General features: G+C 32.4%; 4 protein-coding genes across 4 annotated transcripts in view; 1 reads left to right on the plus strand and 3 right to left on the minus strand.

The window, feature by feature from the left end:
• LOC106110205 (glucose transporter type 1-like) overlaps positions 1-5,224 on the plus strand; it is a 21,683-nt gene extending 16,459 nt beyond the window's left edge. The window contains exons 13-14 of the mRNA XM_013291937.1: positions 1-36; positions 1,650-5,224. Coding sequence (XP_013147391.1) covers positions 1-36; positions 1,650-1,738 — 125 coding nt within the window. The 3' untranslated portion in view covers positions 1,739-5,224. The remainder of the gene's footprint in view (positions 37-1,649) is intronic.
• A 1,594-nt stretch (positions 5,225-6,818) lies between these two features.
• On the minus strand, positions 6,819-8,413 carry LOC106110229 (biogenesis of lysosome-related organelles complex 1 subunit 2). The gene is made up of 4 exons (XM_013291971.1): positions 8,210-8,413; positions 7,953-8,083; positions 7,533-7,644; positions 6,819-7,319 (listed from the first exon to the last, which is right to left on the minus strand). Exons 1-4 carry the CDS (start codon positions 8,253-8,255, stop codon positions 7,159-7,161), a joined length of 450 nt encoding a protein of 149 aa, XP_013147425.1. The 5' UTR covers positions 8,256-8,413; the 3' UTR covers positions 6,819-7,158.
• A 482-nt stretch (positions 8,414-8,895) lies between these two features.
• On the minus strand, positions 8,896-16,750 carry LOC106110271 (protein RCC2 homolog). The gene is made up of 12 exons (XM_013292036.1): positions 16,662-16,750; positions 14,967-15,167; positions 14,480-14,626; positions 14,225-14,300; positions 13,953-14,084; positions 13,400-13,499; positions 13,161-13,264; positions 12,630-12,796; positions 11,919-12,099; positions 11,207-11,284; positions 10,828-10,928; positions 8,896-10,543 (listed from the first exon to the last, which is right to left on the minus strand). The coding sequence occupies exons 2-12, from the start codon at positions 15,162-15,164 to the stop codon at positions 10,373-10,375; spliced, it is 1,455 nt and encodes a 484-aa protein (XP_013147490.1). The 5' UTR covers positions 15,165-15,167; positions 16,662-16,750; the 3' UTR covers positions 8,896-10,372.
• A 3,072-nt stretch (positions 16,751-19,822) lies between these two features.
• Positions 19,823-26,225, minus strand: LOC106110245 (SET and MYND domain-containing protein 4). The gene is made up of 15 exons (XM_013291997.1): positions 25,839-26,225; positions 25,317-25,575; positions 25,043-25,223; positions 24,715-24,862; positions 24,421-24,573; positions 24,013-24,150; positions 23,720-23,927; positions 23,265-23,466; positions 23,055-23,151; positions 22,564-22,750; positions 21,317-21,464; positions 21,049-21,186; positions 20,745-20,824; positions 20,272-20,348; positions 19,823-20,123 (listed from the first exon to the last, which is right to left on the minus strand). The coding sequence occupies exons 1-15, from the start codon at positions 25,982-25,984 to the stop codon at positions 19,928-19,930; spliced, it is 2,358 nt and encodes a 785-aa protein (XP_013147451.1). The 5' UTR covers positions 25,985-26,225; the 3' UTR covers positions 19,823-19,927.
• Between the last annotated feature and the right edge of the window lie 589 nt (positions 26,226-26,814).

The following is a 26,814-nucleotide window of genomic DNA, read 5'->3' on the forward strand; positions in this document are numbered from 1 at the left end:
CGCCGCCCGCTCCTCTCGACGAGAAACACGACTCACGTGAGTTACACCACACCACATCACATCCCGTCACGCTACAACTCACCGACACCAACATCACATATTAGCTTACCACACTTATATATGCTTTATCAGGCGGCTTTACATTGCGTGTGATTCTGCAGCCTTCGGTTCTTCACAACCATTAGTTAAATTACGCATTGTGGAAACCCTTTACACATCTGCTTATTATTCTGTAAAAAATATGATACTCAAAACGCATTCCACTACCATAACTAGTACCAACTCAATCTGGAAAACTTCTAGGTTGTAGATACTTTTAGGAATGTTTAGGCCGAACGCAAACCGCGCTACACCACTACACGCATCAGAAAACCGAATAACAAACATAAAAGTGATCTTACTTCTGATATATTCATTACGTCATCGAATCGGATCATAGAACAAAATTAATTAATCAACATGTTCTTAAAGCCGTGTCAATAATTGATAAGAAATATTTTTGAATCAAATGGATAAAACACGAAAATCTGAATAATATAACTTCTTATGTTGTTTTTTGTAGTTTAATTTGTGTCCAATATACTTGTGAATAAAGGCTAACGTAACGTCGATCTGATCATCCTTATGAGATCATTTTTATCTTGTTACTCGTCCTTTTATACCAGACCCCGCACTTCATTGAATTCATTGTATTTGTGTCCAACTTGTTTTTCCAATGCTTTTGCTTTTCATAACAGTTTTTCATTGAATGTATGCGTCTCGTCAACACTTTAATTTATACAAATGGAAAAAACAGTTTATAGTTTGCTGTACAAACTTTAATATAAATAAGTGGGCACTCTATTTAAGCCTGCGTCTGAAAACAAACGACAATAGAAGGAAAGTATTGACACAGCTGTTTACAGAAAAAGCTTTTTTAAAACGAAAAACAATAGTCGAAGAAACTTATATCTCCCAGCTCAGTATACTGATAATTGAAGACCGCTTCGTTCGTGCTCGGCGATACCTCCTTTGCTTTAGTTATTTGCGAAAAGGATTTCCAACGAAATATACGTACTGATGAACTATAAGTCAGACATCAAAATATATTCCAGATCAAATTGTATACGATTTCCTGGAATGCTTTATTTCATGGAACATAGTAGTAATTACTATTCGTTTGTCTATTGTCGTGCCTGTGTTAGTCCGAAGCTAACAATGTGGTTTACAGAACGAGAGCAGCGTTTTATTTACGAACGAAGTCGATTTAGGAAATTAAAAGTAGTTTTGTTTGCGGTGTCAGCTTTAATTCGTCAGGGTTCATTAACTGCTTTGAGCTTGTTTTATGCTCAGATTGAAGATTGCTTTCTGAATTTTAAGGTATATTAGTTATATTAAATTATATATTAGTTATATTACATTTTAGTGGAACATGTTCAAATTCTGATTAACGCAATTAATAGTATTTTTTGTAGAAGTTTACGTATTTTACCGATTTCAGCTTCATGCTTGTAATCAATTAAAGAGTAGTTTCGGAAAAACAGAGTGTGTAAACATAGATAGAATAGGTATTTGTAAATGTAGAGGCGCGGCAGCAATTTGATGTAGAGATATACTTAATAAGTATATGTAATGAAACAGTAGTTTATGTTTTGTGTGTGTGGGTGTAGTGTCGGAGCAGTCGTCGGGGGCCGGGGAGGGCGGGCGGCCGCCGCCCCCGCTGCCCCCGCCGCGCTTCCCCACCCCCGGCAACGTCTGACACTGGGAGATAGCTGTGCATGCGCCGGCGCCGCTGGTCGCCCCCATCAAGGCCGCCGCCAACTTCTTGTTTCATGGACTGAAGCGCCAAGCCGCGGGCCGCTCTATCACTACCACACAACAAATGTTCTAAATCGATGTGATTAGGTATAATAACGAAACTTAATTATAAGTCACGGCGTAAAATTTACATATATAGATTCTTTAGTCGGTCATATTATGACGTAATTTATGAAATGCCTAGGTACCGTGTAAAGTGCCATTGGTTTCTTATACCCGTTTTAAGTAGGTCTTCATGAAATTTTAATAAAAAAATGTAAGAATTAACTGATCAAATTTGATTGAATTGGAAGCGAGGGCAATGAGAGCCATGTGAGCTCCGTTCGTGGACGGGCCGTTGAATGATTTTAGCTTTAGATATATATAAAAGTTAACTGTTAAGTATTTGATGGTGATGAGGATGATAATATATTCTATATGATAAAAATAAAAGTAGATTTTTATCGAACAAATAGGATGCAATGACTGTGAGGAAGCGGTGCGTTGTGCGGGATGTGTATACGCACGGGTCATTTGCCAACACATAGGTAGATAACTCTAATATATGTACGTCACTTCGAGTACGTTAGACCGAGATCCGTGGTCGGTAGATTGACATCAACTATTTCATAGTCCGGTACTGAAAAGCACTACAAATAGTACGATAGGAGCAATTTGTCAGGAGAATGTGTCGTCACACACAACCCTATGGAGAGGCTCGTTGCCTACCTTTACTTAGGAGTGATATAATCAGAGGAGTAACGTTAATCAAATCCAGCTTTTCTGGAATAACGTAAGTATGGACTTAACTTATACAACTTTAGGACTTGATAACTTCTTAAGCAATCCTTACCTAATGTCATACTTGCCCATAATTCCTAAATCTATACGAGCTTTCTACTGACAAAATCCCAGCTTTGCTTCCAAAATGATGTAGTTCTTCCGACTATAGGATCCCGAACAACAGGTTCGTACTCGCATCGTGCTTACATTTCAATCGTACACACGACACGACTCGACACGTCACGTCACGACACGTCACGACACGACACGATGGCTCATTTACTGTCACGGACAAACGTAAGGAGTATATTATATTATATTATGCTGTGACTATTATAATGTTGATTTTTTTATACATAATTATATTGTTTTATGAATGTTTTATTCTCCTTTTACTGATGATTATTATTATATCTATTGTGTAATCAATTAAAGTCATATCTAAAATGACCGTAATAAATATAATTAAAAAGTAAGTTATAAATAAATAATTGTATTATTATAACTATTATTGGACAGCTACATTTTAATTGCAGTTGCGGGAATTGAACGTATCGCATATATATGTATATGTATACATGTCGATGTACGTATATATGTATATATGTGTATGTGTACATTAAACAATATTAGTAAATTATACACAATTATCACACCTGTACCGTACCACATATTATGTTCCAGTTACGTTTCATAATAGTTTATAACATATTTTTGTAGCTGTAAGACATAATAAACAGATATGTTATCTTTTTATTTGATGAAAAGGTTTAGATTACGATAAGTTATACAATTTGTAAAGACTTTTAACAATGTAAAGCTTTTAATCTTGTACGCTCCTAGAAAACAATCGTTTCATTATTTATTAGTTAGGGTTCAGTAGATACTACAGGGTTGTTCCGATCTGTTCGTCCGTGCATCCGACAAATGCTCAATTCAATATTAAGATATGGCTCTCTGGTCTGTTAGCGTGTCGCTTGTGTCGCTTGTGTTGTACCACAAGCACGGCCTAATGTAATGTATAAAACTGGCTACTGACTCGTGCCGTTGACTGATCACTGTGAACTTTACCTTACTGCCATTTATTAATTAAAATAACCTTTAAGATTATCAAAACAAAGAATTATTTTCTTGATGTCTGACAGCCCTAGTAAGTAAGCCAATAGATTAATTATGACTTCTTCTCTTCAAATTTCTCGCTCTCTCCTCACTTTAGGAACCTATTCAGAATAGTACACGGGACGGCGACTACCCTACTGTTAAACTGCAACAGCCGCCAGTTGGTACTTATGTGTTGGAACTAATTGTTATAATGTTAGCGAAGTTTAATAAATAAATATAGATTACCATAAAGCATCTTAATTACATAGCAATGTATTTAAGGTGTCATTTTCATGTCAATTACTTACGATAAAATAATATAATAAAATAGAAAATTCAATACTTACAACTCATTATTCTAAATTAACTTAACAATCTTTATCATATCCAATTTTCTGACTGTAAACCATTATATGTTTTTTTTTATATTATGCTAATTATGAATGTACAAATATGACAAAAAAAATTGGAACAAAAATTATACCATAATTATGTTAAAAATAATTGGTTGTCTATTACTTGTTAAGTCTGTATCTCAAGAACTATGTATGTATCTATTCGTCCTATTTGATGTTTGTTTAAATATCTCGAAATGAGTAATTAAGTGTATGTGCCATAATAAAAAGAATAAATCATACAATATAACACAGATATTTAAATTATAAGTTTTCTCATTTCACTTAGTAATCAAACTCAGTATGAAATATTAATCAATCTTAAAAGTAGACATTAATATATTTGCATTCTGCATTTAAAGAATAATATTGTACTTTAAATATCCGTGTAGTTGAAGACTGTAATAACAGAAAGCTGTGGTTTGCCTCTATGAAATATTAGGATATAAGTTAACGAAACATATACAAAATTCTAAAGTATATAGGAACAGTATTTGTAGCGTGTGGTCCCACCATCAACTAGGTAAGATACTTATGTAACTACAGTTATGATATAAAATACATTGTTATCCGTTTAGAGAAAGTTCACAGGTCGTCATCGAACAAGTTAAATGTGAATTAATATTAGGTTGGGGAAAAATAAATCCAATGTTTTCTTTTTATCATATATTAATGAAAATATGATCTATAAAAATCATTTTCTTTCTTTTAAAAAAAATAACAAAAAAAATTGTGTTCCGATTCCCCAACCCAATAAATGTTATACATTTAGAATGTTATCTAGGTAATGAGGAAAAGTTAGTTTGACACATTTAATTGTATGCTCAAGAGTATTTATAATATAAGCAATTGTAGAATAGATATTGGATTGGTTGTTCCACTGGTGTAGAAGACACGACATTTCGTGTTCGCTTATTTGTAAATAGAGTTGGAGACTCGGCGAGTGGCGACACTGGATGCACGGATGGACAGCTCACAGGGGAATGCATCCCCTTTCGCTCGCAAACGACACCCTAAATCCTTCTAAAGCACTATCCACGTTAACGCCACGATTATCTGAAAAGCATTTGAGTTTCAATACTCGGAGATTACTCCGCTACTTGTACAAAAGGAACTTGTAAAGTTTTATTGTAACTAATACTTGTTATAAAAACTTTAAAATAAACCGACACGATGTTTTATTTACATTCGTATGATGCACCTATTCAAATAATTTCACATAATACATTATTACATCAAGAGCAATTTTAAGAAAAAAAAAATATATACAAAATCAAATATCTTGTCTCTACCTATCTATGATCATTGTCAGCTGCCTATTCTTGCCCTACTTATGAAGGGTTGAGGCAACAAAGTTACGGAAATATAACCAGCCTTTATAAAAGGAGGTGGAAGAAAAAGGTGGAATACTAGGGCCGCAATAAAGGGGATGGGTTAGGCTATGACACCATTGTACACCAGGTACATCGTGATCGTGTTTATGGGAGATCGTAATGATACTACTAGTGCTCTGAAAAATCTACCTATTACTGCAACAGGATTTCCTGGTGATCTACCGACAAATTCTATCGAATAATTATTCTGAAATATAACATACAAAAGCATCATTTACCTGACAAAAATAACATCAATCGATCAACAAAAATACAAAATATTAGATTATGATAACTATTGCTAATATAAATAAAAAAAAACCAACTGGTAGCTACCACTGTATTCCTACTTGCAATTATAATGTCGTTTTCCTTTTTAAATCATCCACCAAAATTCTAACTAGTACCGCCATCTATTGTCTGATGTTTGCTTCTACTTACATTATCCTGGCAATAGATGTCTCCACTGACATTGCTTTATTTGCAACAGCGACATCTAGTAAAGCTACTACTTCCACATTATAAATCAGCGCCATCTATTAGCCCCTTAAACATTTACGACTAATGTTTCTAAAATCTATAAAATTTGAAATTTGGCAGAACAAGTAAAACGAAATATATTTTATGACAATTTATTTAATACACACAATCAGTGACAAAGAAATACTTTGCTTGAGATCTGGGATTCTACTGAGAATACTGCACTTTTATATTTTTATGTGATTCCGTCAAAATTCACACACAAATAAGTCATTTAAACTACTAACAGTTAACAGCTTAAAATAAATAATCTAGCAAGGAAACTAAGAGTACGACATAACAACCAAACATTAATTTGTATAAATTTCTTTAGTTAATTTAAATTTACAAGTAAAAAATAAATCGCTTTATTATTTATACTACAAATAAAAAATTACTAGATTTAGCTAGCGACTCTGCGTGGAATTTAAGAAAAACAATAGTAAGTAATCTATAGATCATCCAGATTATACTTTACATCTATGCCAAAATTTTGGGCTTGGGATCTATTCAGCCATTTGGTCTATAAAATTCAACAAACATCCATCTATCTTTCTAAATTTTTACATTTATTTATTACTAAGAAGTAAGATTAAATATAAAAGTGAATTGACAAATTTTGATTGACAAAATTACTGGAATAATTTGGATGGTATCTATTTGATGAGCTTTTAGACTTACAAACCATGAAATTACTTTTACCACCATTTTTTGAAAACAGTAATTACAACATGATAAAATAAATCAATAATCCGATAAAATATAAATCATATAGTATAATGTCTTACGAAAGTTTTAATAAGTTAATATGAAAAAATGTTGAAATTACGATTTTACTATTTACATTGTCCATATCTCAAGAATAATAATATAATTAGGAAAATTTTAATTACACTTTATAACAACTTCTGCAGACTGAAAGGTTATTTCTAAAAAAATATCCATTGAACTATTATAATGAGACAAAATTAAACTAAGAACAAAAGTATTAACATTAACAATGTTTATTAAACATGAATAATACATTTAATAATGTATAAGACATAACTAGAAGCTAACAAATACAAGATTTAGGTGAGATGAGATATCTTATATAAGACCTAGGTAACATTTTGAGATCTGAGTTTTTTTGTGCAGCCTGTTCGATCTACTCATGGCTCCTAGACTTATTGGTAAGTATGGGATACAATAAGTCCCCAAAACATCTTAAATTAATTAGTACCATTGTGGTTATCTATCCCGAGGAGTTCCACAAAACGCCCCAAAAGTAGTTTAGTGTAGCTGTCCAAACGGAAAGCTGTGGACTCTAGTGCTGACAGTTCAACATATATTTTATCAATTTGCTCAAGCAACGGCTTAACTTCTACTTGATCTGAAATAAATGGTAGTTTAATCAATAAAATATAACATCTTTTATATAAATAGGTTAATAAATACTAAGAACACATTTTAAAACATCTTCAGAAAACACTTTTTTTCACAATACTATCAGATCAGGTTTAGGTTTTCATTACTAGAGAATTAAAAATATCTTGCACTTTAAATTTTATTTTGGAATGATTAAAATGATAGAACATAAACTTACATTTATGATTGCTGTCATCTAATGACTTGTTGAGATTTACTGCCAGGGATTGAAGACTTGCATATTTAGTGATGACCATTCTGTTTGTCTCTTCTAAGAGAACATAATTTTCCTAAAACATCACAAATTATGTAAAATACTGCACCTGCTGAAATCATTTTGTGTATTATAAAACATAACATAACATTTTAAATATATAAATAAACTGTCTCGTTCTAAACTATTTAATAAGACCCTTTACCAAAAATTTTTAACACCCAAAATCACTGGCAATAATCTTATGAAATAGTCAACCTGATCAGTCATAGTTTGATGATTTGAAAAACTAAAAATGCTCAACTAAACTGCTCAATAACCATATTTTATAAACTAATCCCATAATATAAGACATGTTTCTACAACATTATGCATTTATGTTACCTGACCAGTCTCAATTTCTCCTTGAAGGTAGTCGTTAGTACGTTTAAACATCTGCGTTGCTAATCGGCTAAGGACAGGATCGTGTGGATCTAACAAATCAAAACTGGAACAACTCGGAAACATACGTAAATCTGTAATAAATTAATAATGTTACAATACAGATGAATTATGGCAAAGCTATCCTAGATTAAGCATTTAAAATTCAATAGTTAAAATTACAAATTCTGCTGATTATTGATTTAAAACATATACTTTACCTTTGTTTCTTCGTTCACCAGTCCAAGATTCCTTTTCTTCAGACATTATTTTTTATTTATTAGTGAATTTTTTGGTGTGAATTAACTTACTGATTATTTCTTAACTTAATACTTGGTCCACATTCAACCTTGCTTGACAACAAGTTGAATAAATAAATATTAAATATAGATAAATCCAATTCAAAACCTTGAGTTTGAGTATTCGCCGGATGGTGTTTTGAAATTTGACAATAACAGCTTGCAGTCTTGCAGTGTTGCCATTACTGACCTCTACAATTAATCAGGCTATAAGACAAAATATTTTGTGCTTATTAGAATTTCGCCATTATGGCACTGATGGTCAGGATTCGAAACGGTGGTGAGATTGCGAACTAACAATAAAGATAGAACTACCTGTCATTTACCACAGACGGGCGCGTATAAATCGGAACGAAACAAAAGCTGTCGATTACAAACAATGACCGAAAAATAAATCAAATGTATCGAAACCCAGTGATGGTTATTTTCTACCATCATCATCATCAGCTTTTATCAGCCCACTGCAGAATTGTCTGCTCCCAATGTCTTGTATAGAAAATGTTTTTTTAGAGGGATTTCCAATTGTTTCTGGTTAGTCAAAGCTTGAATTAACTGTTACTAGGATAAAGTAAAACTCCAAAAATGTTGGCAAGAAAAACTGTACTATATTCATTATTTATAGTAATGTTCTCTTTATTTAGAAACAAATATTAAGTACGAGAATTATAAACCTTAAATGTAATTGAGAAATGTAATACAGTGTTAACACTTCAAAGAAACCGATAGATAGCATTTTAATTATATAAAGATATGTCTATATTCCTTGAGGTAAAATCAATTACAAGCATTATCTCTTTAACACAAGCAGAAATTCATATACAATATCAATGTTTGGAAAATTAGGTAAATGACATTAATTTTAACCAGGTTCATTGTAACTAATCACGGCAAAGTGTTTACACTGTATCAGTAAAACCATCATAAAAAAAAACAATTTATTCAAGTACAAAAAGATAGTTCTTATATAATATCAAGTAAATATTTAAAAATCGTATACTAAGATAGTGAACGGAGGTGGGCAACTAACAGGGAGGACTTCTATTAAAAAATAAAACTCACAACCTTTAGGCAAATGTGTATGCTAAATGAATCAATTAGGTGTATCCTTAATTAACTTTTTACCTATAATTGTTTATATTTTTCAATAAACAAAATGGTAAAATACCTGCGTTCAAATAAATGTGCTAAAGTCCTACCCTGTTGTTGTAAAGAAACAGTATTGAATACTGTCTAAATTAAGGAGACTGACCATTTATTATTTTGCACCAGTAACAAACTAGAAACTTTATAATTATCGACTTTCTTGTTTTGGACAGATTTATTTCGTTGTAAAAAAAAACAAAAAATAGGTATGTATATGTGTCAAAAATTTTCATTGCATTACCTTAAATTTTTTCTCACTCATCAAGCCATTAGAGATTTACGTTTTTTTTTTTTTTATAATAGGATAAACACTTAAAATCCTACAGATTGAGTCGCATTTTACTAAGTTACAATTTGATAAAATGCAATTTAGAAAAAAAATAAAGTCCTTACTATAATGGCCAATCTCCTTTGTTTAAAACTTTAAACTTATTTAAAATGAATTAAAAACAGTCTCAATTATCAATCGTTTAGTCTTAATATGTCGAATACTGCAGATGATCAGCGTGAGAAAAAAGCCTAAAATAATACACTGCCTGACAGAGATCACTAATAGAGATTACACTATCCTGTTACAATAGATCAGTCGTGTTTCTAGTGGTCCGTTGTTTGTTGCAATTTACATAGCATATATAAATTCTATAAGAGTTAACAATCCAAGTTAGAAACATATTATTCTGAATGATGAATTGTTCTAAAACGGAACACCAATGCTTCTTACTGAACATTCTTAGCCTACATCAATTCTTTGTTCTTAAGTATTTTAACATGCTACAAGAAATTAGTAAAATATTAAATGTGTTTTACACACAATGAAGTATGTATAATATGACAATGTGATTGTGGCCTTTGAGGAGAGAATAGAGTAAATGACCTCATTATTATACTTATTAATTATATCATGCAATGCTGGAATGAATATTTTAAAATGTATGGATGTTTTTAAGGGTTAAAAACTGGCAACAGAGACAACTTTTTCTGCACAGCCTCAATGGAATTGTCGCAGAGCAGTAGAGTGTGAGAGTATCCCATTGTCACTTGTGTTATATTGAGGCCGTCCATTTTGCTAACTTCTTTGGGCTTTGCCGTCGACTTGTTGATTTCTCCGGTTCCCTGTTTAAAGATATAACATATTTAATTACCTATATCATAAATTTGATGATTGATACATAAATCATTATTTAAATATGTTTTACGGCAAGTGGGACTGTGTTAAAAAGTTCCTACGACTGCAAATTTTGTACTAGGGCTTTCTCTTGATTTGTTTCATTTTCTAGGACCTTAGCTCTTTATTTCTGTTACTTTGTTTATAAGATCGTTTCGCATCGAATGCGTTAACACAAAGTGTTGTTTTAATTAATTTGTGAATCAATAAATGTCTAGTGTATGTTACTTACAAGTTCTCCATACGTGGGGGAAACGCCCCAGGCGATGAGGGAGTCATCAGCCGCAATCATTATGGACGTATTGCTTGTCCCTACAGTACGAATGTTCCAACCTACGAAAAATATTTAATTTATTGATATTTCTAGCTGTTCTTGTGTAGCTTCATGCAATTACAAAGAACGTGACATTTGTAAATGTCGAAATACAAATGACAACGAAGGCCTTTGCCATCGGCTAACAATTACAGTTACCATGGCAATCTTGCTTCTTTACTGCTTGCTCATTTCTTATTACAAAAAGAATTATTCAATGTACTGTGATTTTTGACATCCTACATTTCAAAGTGTGTGTTTACACTTTATTATATTAAAGTATAGATCAATTTCTTACCAGTAAGATCCAGGACAGGCTTAGGATACATATTGGCTTCTCCAGTTCGTTTAGTCTGCCCAAACATGAACAGCATGCCTGCAATAAAGATATCATGATATTAATATGAATACAATATTATTAAGCAAACGAAAGCAGGTCATCTGCTGATATCTACATATGTGCAAAATTTCATAGAGATCTGGAAATAATACATATCCATCCATCTAAAGTATATAACTGTACATTTTGGCCTTTATGTACCGAAGCTGTTTAAATTCAATATATAATATGAGATAATATAATTATTACATTACTACCTATTGCCCGCGACTTCGTCTGCGTGGTATTAGAAAACATACGAACTATGTAAATAACAAAAAACTATGTTTCCCTTGGAAACCGGGCACTTTTCGGGAATGAACCTTATCACATGGTTACTCCAGACTTTGTTTTATATCTGTACCAAATTTCAATAAGATTTGTTAAACCATTGCAGAATTATGGACTAAACATTTATATACAACATTAATGCATCCCACGGGAATCGTAATTATTTCCGGGATAAAAAGTAGTCTGTGTTCTTCCAAACTATGCTCTACATCTGTGCCGAATTTCATGGAGATCCTTTCACCCGTTTAGGCTGCTACTCTACTAACTCTAACAAACTTCCGTGCATCCATCTTAACTATTGCATTTATAATAATATATAGTATGATTATGTGATAGTTACCATGTTCATTGACAGCGAGGCTGTATGTAGCGCCGCAGAATACGGATCGCACGCCGCGCGCTTGGTGGTCGAAGTACTTGATGAGACGAGGCACACTCTCGTCCTTCTGTTCAGCGTGGCCGAGACGACCGAAACCACCGAAACCCCAACTAAACGCACGCTTCTTAGAATCAATCGCCACCTGTAATATACAAACTTGTCAGATATCTTCATATTATAAAGGTACAGTAGACATCAACTAGTAAGGTAATTCAGATTATCTTCAAACAGCTGTGCCGATTTTGACTAGACTTTCACTGTAGGGTAGCTGACATGGACGGGCATGTTATAGGCTACTTTTTTTTTAAATTCCGCGCTGTCAAAATGGCGACCGGATCGCTATCTCGGGAACGGATGGACCGATTTGGACGGGTTTTTAACTGGAAGGTAACAGGTAGAAGGTAGATGCACGCAGGAATGTAATGATTTTTTTTTAAAATCCGCGTTGAAGTTTGCGGGCGACAGTTCTTCAGTTATAAAAAAAAGTCCATGTAAACCATGGTTAATTCAAAACTTTGCACTCAACATATCATTAGGTGGGACAGAGGTCAAGCATTTGCTTATAAACAAAAAATGGTGTTAAATTGTATATTTGAGAGTATACTGTAAGATTTTCAGTTGTAAATAGTTGAGAATTTAGTAAATCGTTATTTTGGTGTTAAGATAGCTTACCGTATGATTATTTCCACAAGAAAAGTCGACAATATCGACATCCTTCACGGCAGTTACATATCCCTCTTTGGACTTCTCATAAAAGAATCCAATGTGCTTAGGAACTGTCTCAAAGTGATACGACAGCTTCGTTGATGAGACGAAGTACTTTCCATCAGTGTTATGACCTACAAAAACAATCATAATGTTGTTTACTGTAAAGGAGCTACATTACAATAATTAAAAAAAAAAACACATTAAATTATTTGGTAGAAAAGTATAGTAACATCTTTACTTCTAAGTTTACAATGATCTATACTAATACTATAAAGAGGAAATATTTGTATTTCTTTATTTATTGAAATAACTCAAAAACTACTGGGCCGATTTGAAAAATTCTTTCACTATTAGAAAGCTAGGTTATCAGTGAGTGAGCAATATTTTTCAATTATTATTTTATGGGAGCAAAGTCGCGTGCATCGGGTAGTATCATATAAAAATAAATAAAAAAGTCAGAGATAAGGAGATATTATTTAACAAAATTGATTTTACCTAATTGGCCAAATTCCGGCAATCCAAATGAATGCAGAGCGCCGTTACAATCCAGTATCATTGAGAATTCAGCACCGCAGCCAACCCTCACTATTGGTGCTCCACTAAAAAGTTAAATTATCTTACTTATACACAGATAACAAATTCAACAGCAGAAACATGCATTTATTACAGATTTCTTTTAATTCAAATTAAAGTTTACATTAAACTGTAAAACATTTTCTAATTGTAATACTTACGAATGTCTCACTCGTGTGGGCTCCAGAATCTGAGCGGTGGTATTACCAATACCACATTGTCCACATTTATTCTCACCACAGGCATATACTGCACCCGTATCTGCAATTAAATAAGTATTTAAGCTCCCACTGTCATAAACAATACATTTGAATTTTAAGCCAATCAGGAATATAAAATAATTTGCCCATTTCAGCATAAACATTGGCCGGAATTGATTTATGTAGAGGTTGCAATTTTTATATAAATTACTATAAAATAGTTGTTATGTATACTTACATAACAACTGTTTTATTCACACAATTACATAGAAAAATAGTATACACAAAACTGATAAATCATCCAACGGGTGCATAAATACATTATCAGAAGCAATTCATTAAAGTTAATGTTTGGTTAAGCTGTATTTTGTTGTATTAAGACATATATCAACATAGGGATCAAGTATTATCTAAGTGTTTCTCAATTTTTTTTAAATAAAGATGATTTTGTATAGGCAGTACAGTGTAGTTTGAAGCTAAAGTATTGCAGTAGTATAACAGTGGTCTTACATACCTGTTACAAACAGAGAATGATTCCTGCCAGCTGCGGCATGTATGATGTTCATGCCTTTCAAACGTGGAACCAGTTCTGGTACATTACGAGTGACAGTATCACCGAAGCCAAGTTGACCGCATGTGTTACGACCTATGAAAAATTAATAACTTTTTACAAATGAAATAGAAACAGCCTGTTGTTAAGGTTAAAATTTATGTTAAACAGCAATATGTTAAATTAAAATCTAATGAAACTACATGTTAATTATAATGTCACTATAGAATACTAACCAAATGTATAGGCATCGCCTTCTTCAGAGACTAAAATGGAATGGCCAGCGCAGCATCCGCTTACAATCAGGCGGTACTGTAAGTTATAGTTAATTTAAAAACCAAGGCTACTAATTATATTAACATACTATAATAATAATATTATACACTTCACACTATGACATACTAAATTAGTAGTAAAGTTAAAGTTAGTTAGTTTAAAAATAAGTATAATTTTAAAAGTTATTAACATACACTTACAACTTAGATACATACCTTGCGATCAGTAAACTTGTGGAAAGTGAAGAGGTTGGGCTGAGAACGCTGGGATGTAGTTTTATCTCTCTTAGCCACCATATCCCAGGTAACAAGTCCCGCAATCAACAGGACACCAGGTGTCTTGTAAAATGTTTGTAAGAGCTCCTGCAACACAACAATACAATAAAATAGAATAAAATGCATTATTACATAATTCCAATGAAAATTAATTTTTGTGATAACAAATATGACCAGCATTAGCATATGTACCTACTGAGGGGCTCGGAACATATCCTAAGTTAGAGGTGAGTAGGCTATAGTCAACCACCATGGCTCGGGCAATGTGTGGACAATGAACAATATACCTTAAGACAATAAACCTACTGCCCATATGTACGGTTCATAAAAGCCCAATATTCTGAAGTTGAAAGAGAAGAATGAAGGAAATGTGAATGTTAAAATGTATGTTTGAGGTAGCACAAATTGATAAGATTGATTTACATACCTCTGGCAACTTCGGCATTGGTTCATCACTAACAGGAGTTAGGCTTCTTGGTGGTTCTTGTGGAGCATGATCTGAATGGTTGGAATCACTGCTTTCATCATCAGAGACAGGCCTGCGTGCTTTTCGGACTCGAGTAGGGACGCACGGCAATTTACGTTTATTGTTTGACATTGGGTTTTTACGTTTATTATTTGACATGTTCTGTGTAAAAAGATTTTATTTGTTATATAGTAGTTCTATTATATATTACTATTCATCCTACTATCTATGTCCCTATCCTAAACTAAAGCCAATCAGGGTTTATACTATTCTTTACTACATTTTAAAGCATGTGCAGCCTACACTCTTAAAAAAGAAACAGTTCTTAGAAAGTCTTGTATGTGTTAAAACAATTATAGTAGAGTTGTAAAGAGATGCAGTGCAGTTGCAGGAAACATCAATCACTTTTGTACATGTTGATTTCCATGAAAATAATATGCATCAACCAATGCGGATGAGAGGACAAAGTGTAGCATACTTTAGATATATTCAGCTTTAGTGAATGTTCAAGAGCTTTAATGAGTTTGTGAACCTATTGTAATGCCTATATTATACTTTCATCAAAAACCAAACACCGTTATCTTACTGTGAATTTGGAACTCTATAAATTATTTATGAGTCACATTTGCTTTATTCAAGAATGGTATAAAAGAGTATTGATAGAAACAGATCCAAAATTAACATATCAAAAGACAAAGGTGATGTCTGCTGGCAAGACTATTTGAAAATAGTTAAATAAAAGCGGGTTTTATTACATTTTACTTATATCTGTTCTACAATCTGGTACAATCTATAGATCAGAAACCCTAGCACAAAAACTTGCAATGATTTTATAATGTCATTGACTAAATTTGCATATTTATTGTCTACTCTGCAATGTACTCATTTGCCATCCAATAGCTTCGGTTTTTGCAACATTTAACAATAAAAACACTTAGTTTTGATTTTTGATATTAACTTAAGTATAAAGTAAACTGCAATCACATTTTATTCTTCTCTTAATTCATTTTCATTTTACAGTAATGATGCTTTTTTAAAAATTGTAAAACATGTACTCCTTAATATTGTCATAGTAACAAGTACTATGTCTAATAAAGATTTTATGTACTTGAACATCAAATAGATATAATATGACTAGGCTTTGCGTAACTTGTAGATCGATTCGCTTCATCAAACTTTTAAATTTCATTACTCTTGTATGTTATTTGTAAAAACAAACGATTAATAAACAACAGTGATATTATCATTGTTATCCAGTCTTCGGTAGTTTATTACTTACGTGCTCAGAAATATATCGAAAAATGTATGTTCTTTATAAGACTTTTTTTTTATTTTTGGGTAAAAATGGCGAGACGTCATTCAAATAGGGCAGTAATAAAAAAGTACACAGTAGTCTTAAATCATTAGAATCCACCGAAATCATCCTTTAACATGATTTTTTATAGACATGCTAAAAGATGAATAAAGAAATATTGTTTTAAAAAGCTTTGTATGTATTCAAAACGATGCTTTTTATTGATTTTATACTATTCATAAATCTAAATTGTACGCCACCGATATCGACACGTGCCATGTTTATTAAAATAAAAACACAATAGAAGTAAAAGAACAGTTAAACACCTAATAAATCATAAATCAGAGTATTTATTTACTTACCGGTTAAACGCTGCAACTAAACAATATAAAATAACACTGATTTCAAGATTCTCAAAGATGACCTCTCATTTATGCGGCAACGACAAAACGACAATAGAGACACAGTGAAAAAATTTATTCCACATCCCTTCCCTATGTTTTCTTTCAAATAATTTTAGGTAATATTGAAAATATTGCCAGCAAATAATATTTAAAAACATCAGCAGCAACATTGTTTTGAATTATAATTGCCCTCCTTTTCTAATTAACCATAAAGTTCTTTGCGAGAAAGAGATAAGACATGTTTGAGTCACACAGAATATTAATGTTCAGCAGAACAGAATCATTGCAAATGTTTGCTACAACGTGTATTTTGAATTCCATAATTTTAGCTTAAACTTAATATGATTTTAGACATAATGAGACAAACAAAAAATCGCATTTTACTTTTAAGTACTGATTTAGGCCCAAACATTTGATTTCTTCATTTTGTTGTCATTTTTACATGGCAATATTAGACTGTCGAGAGATGTTCGAAATCGTTTTTTTCTTCAACGAAACGTAAAGTTAATTTTATTCCACAACTAGTTAATTATCACCAAAGTAGCACTTTCATCAAAATAAACGAAAATAACGTTTTCATAAAAGGCATATTAATTTTTCTGTTTGATTTCTTCTTTGAACATATATAAGTTTGTTATCATTAAATATAATTTTATTAAAATAGCAATTCGATCCGGCGTCACCTGTCCTCTTATATCAATCACATCCTGTTACATATCATACACTTCTTATTGATGTCCCGATTATTGAAAATTAACGTTGTAAACACGGCCGGATTCGACACGCTAACTAACATTTCGCTTAAAGTGATTATGATCGTAATATCTTTTAAAGCATCTGTCTACGTTAAATTCTCCTTATAAACACTAATTTTTTAAGGATTAATCAAACTAAGATTATAAATGCTAAAGTTTAGATGGATGTTTGTTAGAGTTTGTAGCCTAAACCAGTCAGCGGACGCTTTACATTTCATCGGATTTACTTGCTTGCTTCTTTGCCTACTTTTTTATGCAATAAAACAATAATAATAATATCACCTCAAGAAGCTCTCGCTAGACAGTTGGATTAAGGGCCCGATTCAAAAGGCGGTTATTTTAGAAACCGCACGAATAGTGAGGAGGTTCCTGTCTCTGCGGCCCTGACCACTGGTTGCTTGAGTCATCGGATTCCGCAGCCGGTGGTGCTCTATTTTTTTATATAATATATTTTATTTTAATTTTTATATTCTTGTAAAATGTATTATATAGAGAGTAAGAAATAAAGATATATGGATAATAATATAATATAAACGCTTTTTACTATACAAAAAACCTAAAAGATTGATAAACCCATATGCTATTTGACTTCGCTAAAAGTTTTATATTACTTTTTGAAACAGATAAGCCCTCGTAACCCAAAAAGAAGCAAAATACGAGCAAATTTTAATATCAAGGTTAAGAAATACGCTGATTATTAATGCTTCCTAAATTTTCATTATTTTAAAAGTGGCCCTCAGTTATACAGCTTTCTAATGGCGAATTTTTTTTTGCAATCGGTCCAGTAGTTATTTATTTTTTAAAAAAATCATGCAAATATACAAATCTTTCCTCTTCATAATATTGGCATAAAAAGTGACCAGATTCATTAAATTCAACTAGTGCAGTAAACGATCAAATGTTAATAAGTTTAATGAAAATCAACGGCGATTTTAACTGTTATAGCTAATTCGTTGAAGCAATATTTATCGCCAATCCCTAAAACTCTCCCAAATTATCTTGTCATTGGTTTAATGTCAAAGACTTGTCAAAAACAATGCAACATTTGTTGTGATTTTATTTAACTGTCAAAAATTAATATAATCTAAAATAAATTAAACTAATCAAAAATTATTAAACATACTTGTTGTACCCCGAATTTTAACGTTCAGACCTTCGGCGCTATTGTAGCCAAAAGTAGACTCCTGATTGTAAAATAAAACGGGGTACTTGAGTCTAAAACATTTTTCATATTTCAAGATGTCAATATATGTTTAATAAAAACAACAATACATAAGTTACACTTTATTTTAAAATTTCTATTTATATAATACATATTACAATTAATAAGTTACAGTGGCATGATTACATTTTTTAACTTCTTTGTGAACATCTTTAAAATAACTTTAATATTCTTTAAAATTTCTTCTAACTAGATATTTCAAACAATCTGAATTATTTTGTTTCTGTTCTGTTCTTCTCTTGTTAACTTTTATACATTAATACTATTATAATATTCTTGTAAAATAGATAATTTTTAAAAGATTCTAATTTGTTAAATACTTTTTTTTTGTAAAAACAGATAACTATTCTATAAGGCAGAATTCATAATTTCATTGTTTGGAAGTACATATTTGTATTGTTGTGCGTTCTAATAGTACAATTAAAATATCAAATGAGTAAAAATACACATGAGTCTTAACAATTAAAAACTTTAAAGAGATCTATATGAACTATACTCGGACTATAAAATTATGGGTACTAGAAATTTTAAATGCAAAAATTGCATTCTACATATTTTTTAAAATCTAAGTACCTTCTGGACCTAAGTAGTAACAAATAGCACTATTGTGTAAGAAATATAAGATTTTTTTTATATTACTTGGTGACAATTGAGCAAACACCCAGGATTCAATATAAAGCAGACTGTTGCATATAAACATTTGCAAGCGGAAGCATTGTATACCTTCAATTGACTTATCATGCAATCAATTGACTTGAGTAAATGTTAAAGTAGCCATCTGCTGTAACAGTACAACTGTATGTGACAATTTGATAGAGAAGATTGTATGACTATGATAACTCTATTCGTTAATATTCAATCTGATTTCATGGCTTTATTAGTTTATTTCTCTATTCTGATTAATATAAAAAAAACGGAGTTTACATACATTGAATAATAGGTGTTATGGTTTCTGTTATTATTAAATAACTTTTGCTAATGATTAAAAAAATAATTATTGTATTATTTATTATTTTATCCTTGTTATCTCTGATATAAATATCCGAGTATAGTTTAACAACATTATTTTATTATTGTATAATATTAATTTATAAAAATAATATTCGACTGTTGTAAAATTCTGTTTTAAAGTTTCGTGTTAATCTTATTTAAAGTATTAAGATATTCGTTATAGATATTTTTTATATATCTTGATCACTTTCTTTATATTTAATTCTTATAGATTAGAAGAATGGAATTGGTCCTTACTATATTTTAAGGTTATAATGCAAGTTGTTGTGAACACAGTCGGTAGTGTCAGGAGTGCGGCATTCAGCTAACAACGAGGCAAGGAATACTTCTTGTTCCTTTAATCTTTTGACAAGTACTTCCCACTTGCCATAGTTCAATTCCATTAATTGCACTGCTTTGTTCATTATCTTGTGCGCCTCTAAACACCAGTAACTGCAAAGAAACAAATATTAAATTACCTAAAGATGTGCACAGAACAGTCTTCTATAAAAGCAAGCAATTCAGTAATTATTTTCCTTCATATGAACAAGAAATATAGGTTGAGAATTATATATTGATAAATTTATTAAAAGTTACAAACCGATAATCCGGATGACCAGGCAGCTTAAAGATTCTCTCAAGCATAACATCGGAGAGTTTCCTCAATTCATGTGCCACCTGTATCATATTAAGATATTACATTAATATAGACAGTAGCATTTACTAAAGATAATTTAAATCTCTGAATATAAAAGAATTATACATTTATTTTGTTGTAAATTACAAATGAGCTACCTATTTAATTATTTGTTCATATAAACTGTAATCATATCACAATAAAACTAAATACCAGTTTATACGAAACTAGCTGTTGCTCGTGGCTTTGTCCGCGTTTAATTAAAAATATATAGCCTATGTTAACAATGATAACATAGCCTTTTAATAATAATAACTATAATTTTTAAAATCGGTCCAGTAGTTTTTTAATTCTTACATTATATACAAATATATAAATCTTTCCTGTTATAATAATATAATAATATTAATATATAGATATAGATTAAAAATGCTTACCTCAACACTAAAAGAGCCAAATTGGTATTCAAGACTTTGAATATTTTGTTTTATCAATTCTACGCTCCTGCCAAATTCACCTGTAAGTTAAGTAATGAAAGACATTAATGTAGCTGTAATAACGTAATTAAATTAAACACTAAGGCCACTGCTTCCCGCCAATAATGACATTGACAGCTGTAATATAGGGATGGGACGTATGACAATAAATTAGTGTTGTGCCAATCCTCCAGCACTTCTTAACAGTAATAAGTTATGCGTATCATTTATTTAATTGCTAATTTAATGATATAGAGATATATACCAAGATCAGCGTAGATTCTTGCCAATCTGTCCGCGGCGGCTCTTAGCGAGCTGTGATGTCTATGCCATACTTGCTGCTTCAATTTGTACGATGCTAACATCTTTTCACATTTCTCTTCCAGGTTTGTAGTTCTCTCCGCTAGAAAGAAGAAAAATAATTTGTACATTATGTTAATACTACTCTCTCCATCTGGCTGCAATTAAAAAATTATAATAAAGTATACTTTAAAAAAGTTTGGTCCAATTTGGCGTCATATATTGCCTATTACCTTGTAATGCGAAATCGTCGGCGCGGTCAATAATGGCAAGTGCTCTGTCCAGTTGGAAGTTGCTGGAGCATTGCTGGCAGCGCGCGCGCTTCCCGCTCACCAGCACCGGACACTTGCACGACTGACACACGTATGCTGAGAACAGCAGCTATATCACAAGTAAACAAAATTAGAGCTATATTCTACAAACTATCATATGCAAAACAAAATTAAAGCTTAAAGCTCTCATATTATTGTCTGTAACTTTGGTATATGGTTTAGTCTGAAAGTTTAGCCTAAACACTCTTCAATGCATATTATTTTATAATACATACTTGATAGACATCTATTCATCAAAATTTTGACATTATAATATCAGCATATAACTATGTAGGGAACCTGATACATTTTACGAAAACACTCCACAGTTACACTTGACATTCATACACAGCACACATACACACTTACATAATACGTACAATCACTCACACATATAAACACGGTGCACGACGAGTGGTCGAAATATAGTGCAACGCATCTATTTTTGTGACCTGTCATTGGTGCATTTAAATTCGCGACTGCACAGCTGACCGGGGTCATTGACCGAGCGGCGCGCGCGGTTAATTAACAGTCGCTTTCAAACTGTGCCCGCGCTGACCACTGTTAATTATCGCTCTTGTTATCCCAGCTTATTATTATTGTGTTTCTTCTCTTCTTCTACTTATAACGTGTTGCACTCTCCTTCTACTTCTTTTTATTATATATATTGTGTTGTGGATTAAGTGTTTTTGGTGTGAATAAATTGGTTGAAGAATAACGGTCGCATCATTTAAAATCTGCACCAACACTCATCACCCCAGCGACACCATCACTACCTACCACTACATTGGTGACCCCGAAGAACAAAATGAGCAACACGGAGGACAATTTTCAAGAGGCACGCTCGCTGCAAAATGAACCTTATGGTCATGTGTGTAAGGTCGGAATTCGTATACTACGGATTTTCACTTCGAATTTTCACTTCGTTTTACGAGTTTTCTATAGATTTATTTTTAAAACTCAATCTAAAGTATGTAGAAATACTTTCACCCGCACCTCCGTTCATGTGGTATTAAAAATATCAAAAGTAGCATGAGTCATTACAGACTATCCTCTACATCTAAACCAAACATCCATTTAAACTTTTGCATTTCTTTCAGCAAGATATGTTAATAAACTTTGGATATTGGTGTCTTCAGCTTGTTTTTATACCTATAACACTTACTTACCACAAAATCCTTTCTATCATTATCCCGGCAAGCTGTGCAGGTGCAGTTAAACATGTATTGTGCACGAAGCTGAGCTCGGCGGCGTGTAGCGGGCTCGCGCGCGCGGTGCGGCCCGTAGCAGTTGTATACCTCGCCTCCAGCAGACAACTCGTTAGCACACCGCACAATCAGACGGTTCTTGTAGAAACTGCACGAAACACAACTGCATCATCTACACGCAACTATACTCAAATCAAAACAATGACGACGAACGACTTTCCCGCTAAAGTCCCGTCACAATCGAACCACAAGTTCCAGTTACCCGAAATAAACGCGGCTTGCTGACTGACAGACAAAATTTTTAAAAACCGATGTTCATTATCATCAAATACATTATCTTTATGAAATCTGTTAATTTTTCTATATTATATATAAGCACTTCAATTTTATTAACTGCATAGATATAGATAAATTCACTTATTTAGTTGTATAAGATGTATTGTTATGCTTACGTGTTGATAATGTTAGGTTCACACGAGTGGTTCATCATAGCAGCTGATGGATAAATGGCAGTTGCTCTGCGAACTTCACGTTCTGTTACTGTACATCCTGCAAAATATAGAATTCTTACTAATATAATAAATGTAAATGGTTAGATGGATGGATGGATGTTTATTATAGTTTGTAATATGTCAGTGGTGCAGGATATGTTAAATATTTACCATTCCTTGCATCATCTTCTTCAACAGTAGCCAGACTTAAAGTAGCGTGGCCATTGCACACCAACTGTCCCAGACTGCGCAATATAATCGCAGCGGCAAATAACCGCAGCTCTTCACCGGACAGTGTGTACGGCACTTTACTTGGTAAGTACTCAAAAAATGTCGTAAAATGTTCGAGGTAGATTGTTAACATAGTTGCTGTCTGGAATACAAATACTTTATTTAGATTTGAAACACGGTATATAAGTTATAAATGAATACTTTTGGTTATATTTCATGAACAAAGAAGTCGGTTATAAGCCTAAGAACTTATGCATTTCTCTTGATGAATATTTGTTAAAAGCATTCCTTCCCTTCTCCTTTTATGACGGCTTTAGATATTTTTGGATAATAGTTACATTGGTTAATATTCTTTTTCTTAATTTGAGAAAACAAAATGTAAAATACATACTCACTAAGGCATATTGAATATAATCGTTATTGTTCATCTTATCAAAGTTGGTGACCAAATTAAACATTCTATAAAAAGCCGGTGAATCCGCCTTGTATATCTGTATATCATCAACATCGGAATAGCATTTAAATAATTCCGATGCAGTGTTGGGCTTTAAAGACTTTTGAGGCACCAACGGGAAGCCCTGACTTGCACTTAACAATAGAACTCTAAAAAAGAAATAATAAAATCTTGAGCATGTTAAATACAATGTAAACACATTGAAAACCATAGTTAGTGCTTGTTTTATCTTACCTTAAAGCTAGATGGGCAATGCCTATAGTGGGAAAAAGGGCACTTTGTGATCCAACACATTCCCAGCGGTGAAAGGCAAGGGCGCCGCGTGCTCGGCACTGCGCACCACAGTACACGCTGCGGGAACAACGGCTGCAACTATCAGACATCGATTTTACGGACATGATTAAAGATTTCATTATTTACTTACTAATATTATAAATGCGAAAGTTTAGATGGATGGATGTTTGTTCGATTTTGTAGACTAAACGGCTGAAGGTATCTCGTTAAAATTTGGCACAGATGTAGAGGATAGTCTAGAAGAACACATAGGCTACTTGCTTTTGTTTTTTTATTCCGCGCGGACGGAGTCGCTGGCTAAAGCTAGTGTTTATATAATCTCTAAGTAAGTTAGAAAAGAACACTCACGGCACTAAGTTAATGTCTGGTTGACAGCACATCTCGCAAGAAGGCTCATCACTGGGCAATGTCACCCAGGCATAGGGCTCCTCAGAGAACAACACATCTCCACGTCTAGCACTTTGGTTTGCTACAACATATCTGCCTGCTGTTTCACTTCGCCTAAAATCAAACACCTTAACTATATAACTAGCCATCCATAAATTGCATCAAACAATTTTATACTTATCTCATTTTGTTTAAAAAATAATATTTTGACATTCCAGTAATTGGAGTGTATGAACAATGATTTGAATTATATACCGTAACTCAATGCCACTGGATGCAGCATTAAAATCAGCATTGGACCCTCGTAACAATTCCGGTAATTCTATTTCATCATCTTCAAGTTCCGCACACATTGGGTTTTCTAATTTCTTTTCAAATATTTTCACATGTCTCTCAAACTCCACTGAAAATGTTATTTCATGACCTAAATGTTATATCGTAAATAAACGAAACTAAAAATAATCATGACTAGCATTCTATTAATTACTGTTGACACTAGACAGCCAGTTATCTATTCACCTTCTTAACAAGGGAGACTCGGGAACTATAAACTTATTTTATTACTTGCAATAGATATACTCACAAGCAGATGCAGCTGACAAGTTGAGAGTGGAGGCATATTGTGTAGCAGCAGTAAGAGCTGACCGGGCACTCGACCTCTGTCCAAGTTCAATATAGCAGTCAACTCTTCGAAGGAGTAACTTGTGTTGTTGTTCCGCTGGGTAACCGCTTTCGATGGCCATTGAAATATCAACAAGACACTCCTATAAAGGTAAGGAGATCACATTGAATTTCATTTTAAAAGCATGCATCATTGGAAAATATTATGTTTACTATAAATTAAAAATTCAACTCACTTTAAATCTCTTCAACCTCAACAATGATGCAGATCTGTTAGCCAAAGCCAAGGGATACATTGGTCCATTATGTTTAGCATATACTACACTTTTCGAGTAACATCTATAGCTTTCCTCAACTAAATTTGCTCTAAAATTATCATTGCCTCGTTGTCTCCATAATAAGGACACATCATCACATTTTAAAGCTGTATCAAACTCATTTATCTTCTTGCTATAAGAGCTCTTCATTTGTTGTAGCCATTGCAGCATAATTTTTCTAGAAGAAATAATATAAATGTTGAACATGAAGCCATATTTTATCAACATATTCATCAAGTTAACAAGGGTACATGGAGAAAATGTAACCTAGCTTAAGACAAAGCGTTACTTATGTTTTCAAAGGCTCTTAAATTTTCTTAAATACTACATCTACATCGAACAAAAATATGTTAATTAATCAATTTCAATTTACTATTACAAAAAACTTTGTGGGATAAGGTTATGTTCTACGACAGTTTTCGTAAGGGGACTCGCACGTACCTTACTGCTTCATTATTGGAGAAGTAGCTCATCGTATCAATCTCATTTTCACTGGTTCGATCGATTTTCTTCTCTTCAGATGACAACAACAATAGCAAAATTTCCCACTGTTTCGAACAGTCTTCAGGTAAATTTACACTGGTCATTGTTGGTATAAAATAAAATTATTTACTATTAAAAATACGATCGAAAAACAAATACATTTAACATTTAAGTAATACAAAAATATTAGCAAATACAATTACAACTATAATTCGATTACAAGTTTGCACGGTATTGGACTGTATCCAAATTCAAATGTCACTATTATAATCATAATCTTGTCACAACTTGTCAAAAGAACGTTATTAGGTAAATACATTAAGAAGCCTCTACATGATTCTAACATTAAAGCTACTTCTTACATTTTCTATTTAATAGTGTTATAGATAAGCTTGTGATTGTTCCGTCTTACGTCGCTTAATATTTGGTAAAAAATATTTATTTCATACGTGGTATTTTTTTTATTTTGTTAAATCTAGGTAAATGCATATTAAAATAATAATTTTTCTTTAAAAATTACTGTATTACAAGGGAGCTATTCAATACCAGAACATCACATTTATGTTATTGAATATCATTTCTTCGGTTTCGTAAATCAACAGATGCATATAAAGGAGTAGATTTACATTTCGTTTTGTTTTTAAATTAAACTCAAAAATTACAATAAATGAAGAAAATGATTAATTGAAAATCCTATTATATAACAATATGATTTTCGAATTTTACATGTACATAATTTATCCGATCTATAGATATAGGCGAAGAAATTTAAAAATATGTGTGAGGTAAATCGTCATGAATTGAGCCAGCTTGGTTGTTACACTGAAGTTATTCACGCATACAGCAGCTGTCTTCTATAAAAAGTACGTTAGAATCGGTCCAGCTGCTTCAGCGTGGAAATAAAAAATGTCCATATTATAGGCAATGCAAATAC

Source organism: Papilio polytes, unplaced genomic scaffold (assembly GCF_000836215.1).
Source record: "Papilio polytes unplaced genomic scaffold, Ppol_1.0 DF820711.1, whole genome shotgun sequence".
Taxonomy (NCBI): Eukaryota; Metazoa; Arthropoda; class Insecta; order Lepidoptera; family Papilionidae; genus Papilio; species Papilio polytes.

Coding starts and splice junctions, on each gene's coding strand:
- LOC106110245 (XM_013291997.1), bottom strand. CDS start 25,984: ATGACCAGTGTAAATTTACCTGAAGACTGTTCGAAACAGTGGGAAATT. Junction 24,863..25,042: donor CTTGTCAGCTGCATCTGCTT/GTGAGTATATCT, acceptor TAACATTTTCAG/TGGAGTTTGAGAGACATGTG. Junction 23,152..23,264: donor AGAAGATGATGCAAGGAATG/GTAAATATTTAA, acceptor TATATTTTGCAG/GATGTACAGTAACAGAACGT.
- LOC106110271 (XM_013292036.1), bottom strand. CDS start 15,164: ATGTCAAATAATAAACGTAAAAACCCAATGTCAAACAATAAACGTAAA. Junction 13,265..13,399: donor CCCACACGAGTGAGACATTC/GTAAGTATTACA, acceptor TTAACTTTTTAG/TGGAGCACCAATAGTGAGGG. Junction 12,100..12,629: donor CTTGTGGAAATAATCATACG/GTAAGCTATCTT, acceptor TGTATATTACAG/GTGGCGATTGATTCTAAGAA.
- LOC106110229 (XM_013291971.1), bottom strand. CDS start 8,255: ATGTCTGAAGAAAAGGAATCTTGGACTGGTGAACGAAGAAACAAAG. Junction 7,645..7,952: donor GAGAAATTGAGACTGGTCAG/GTAACATAAATG, acceptor GTGATGTTTTAG/GAAAATTATGTTCTCTTAGA. Junction 7,320..7,532: donor AGATGACAGCAATCATAAAT/GTAAGTTTATGT, acceptor CATTTATTTCAG/ATCAAGTAGAAGTTAAGCCG.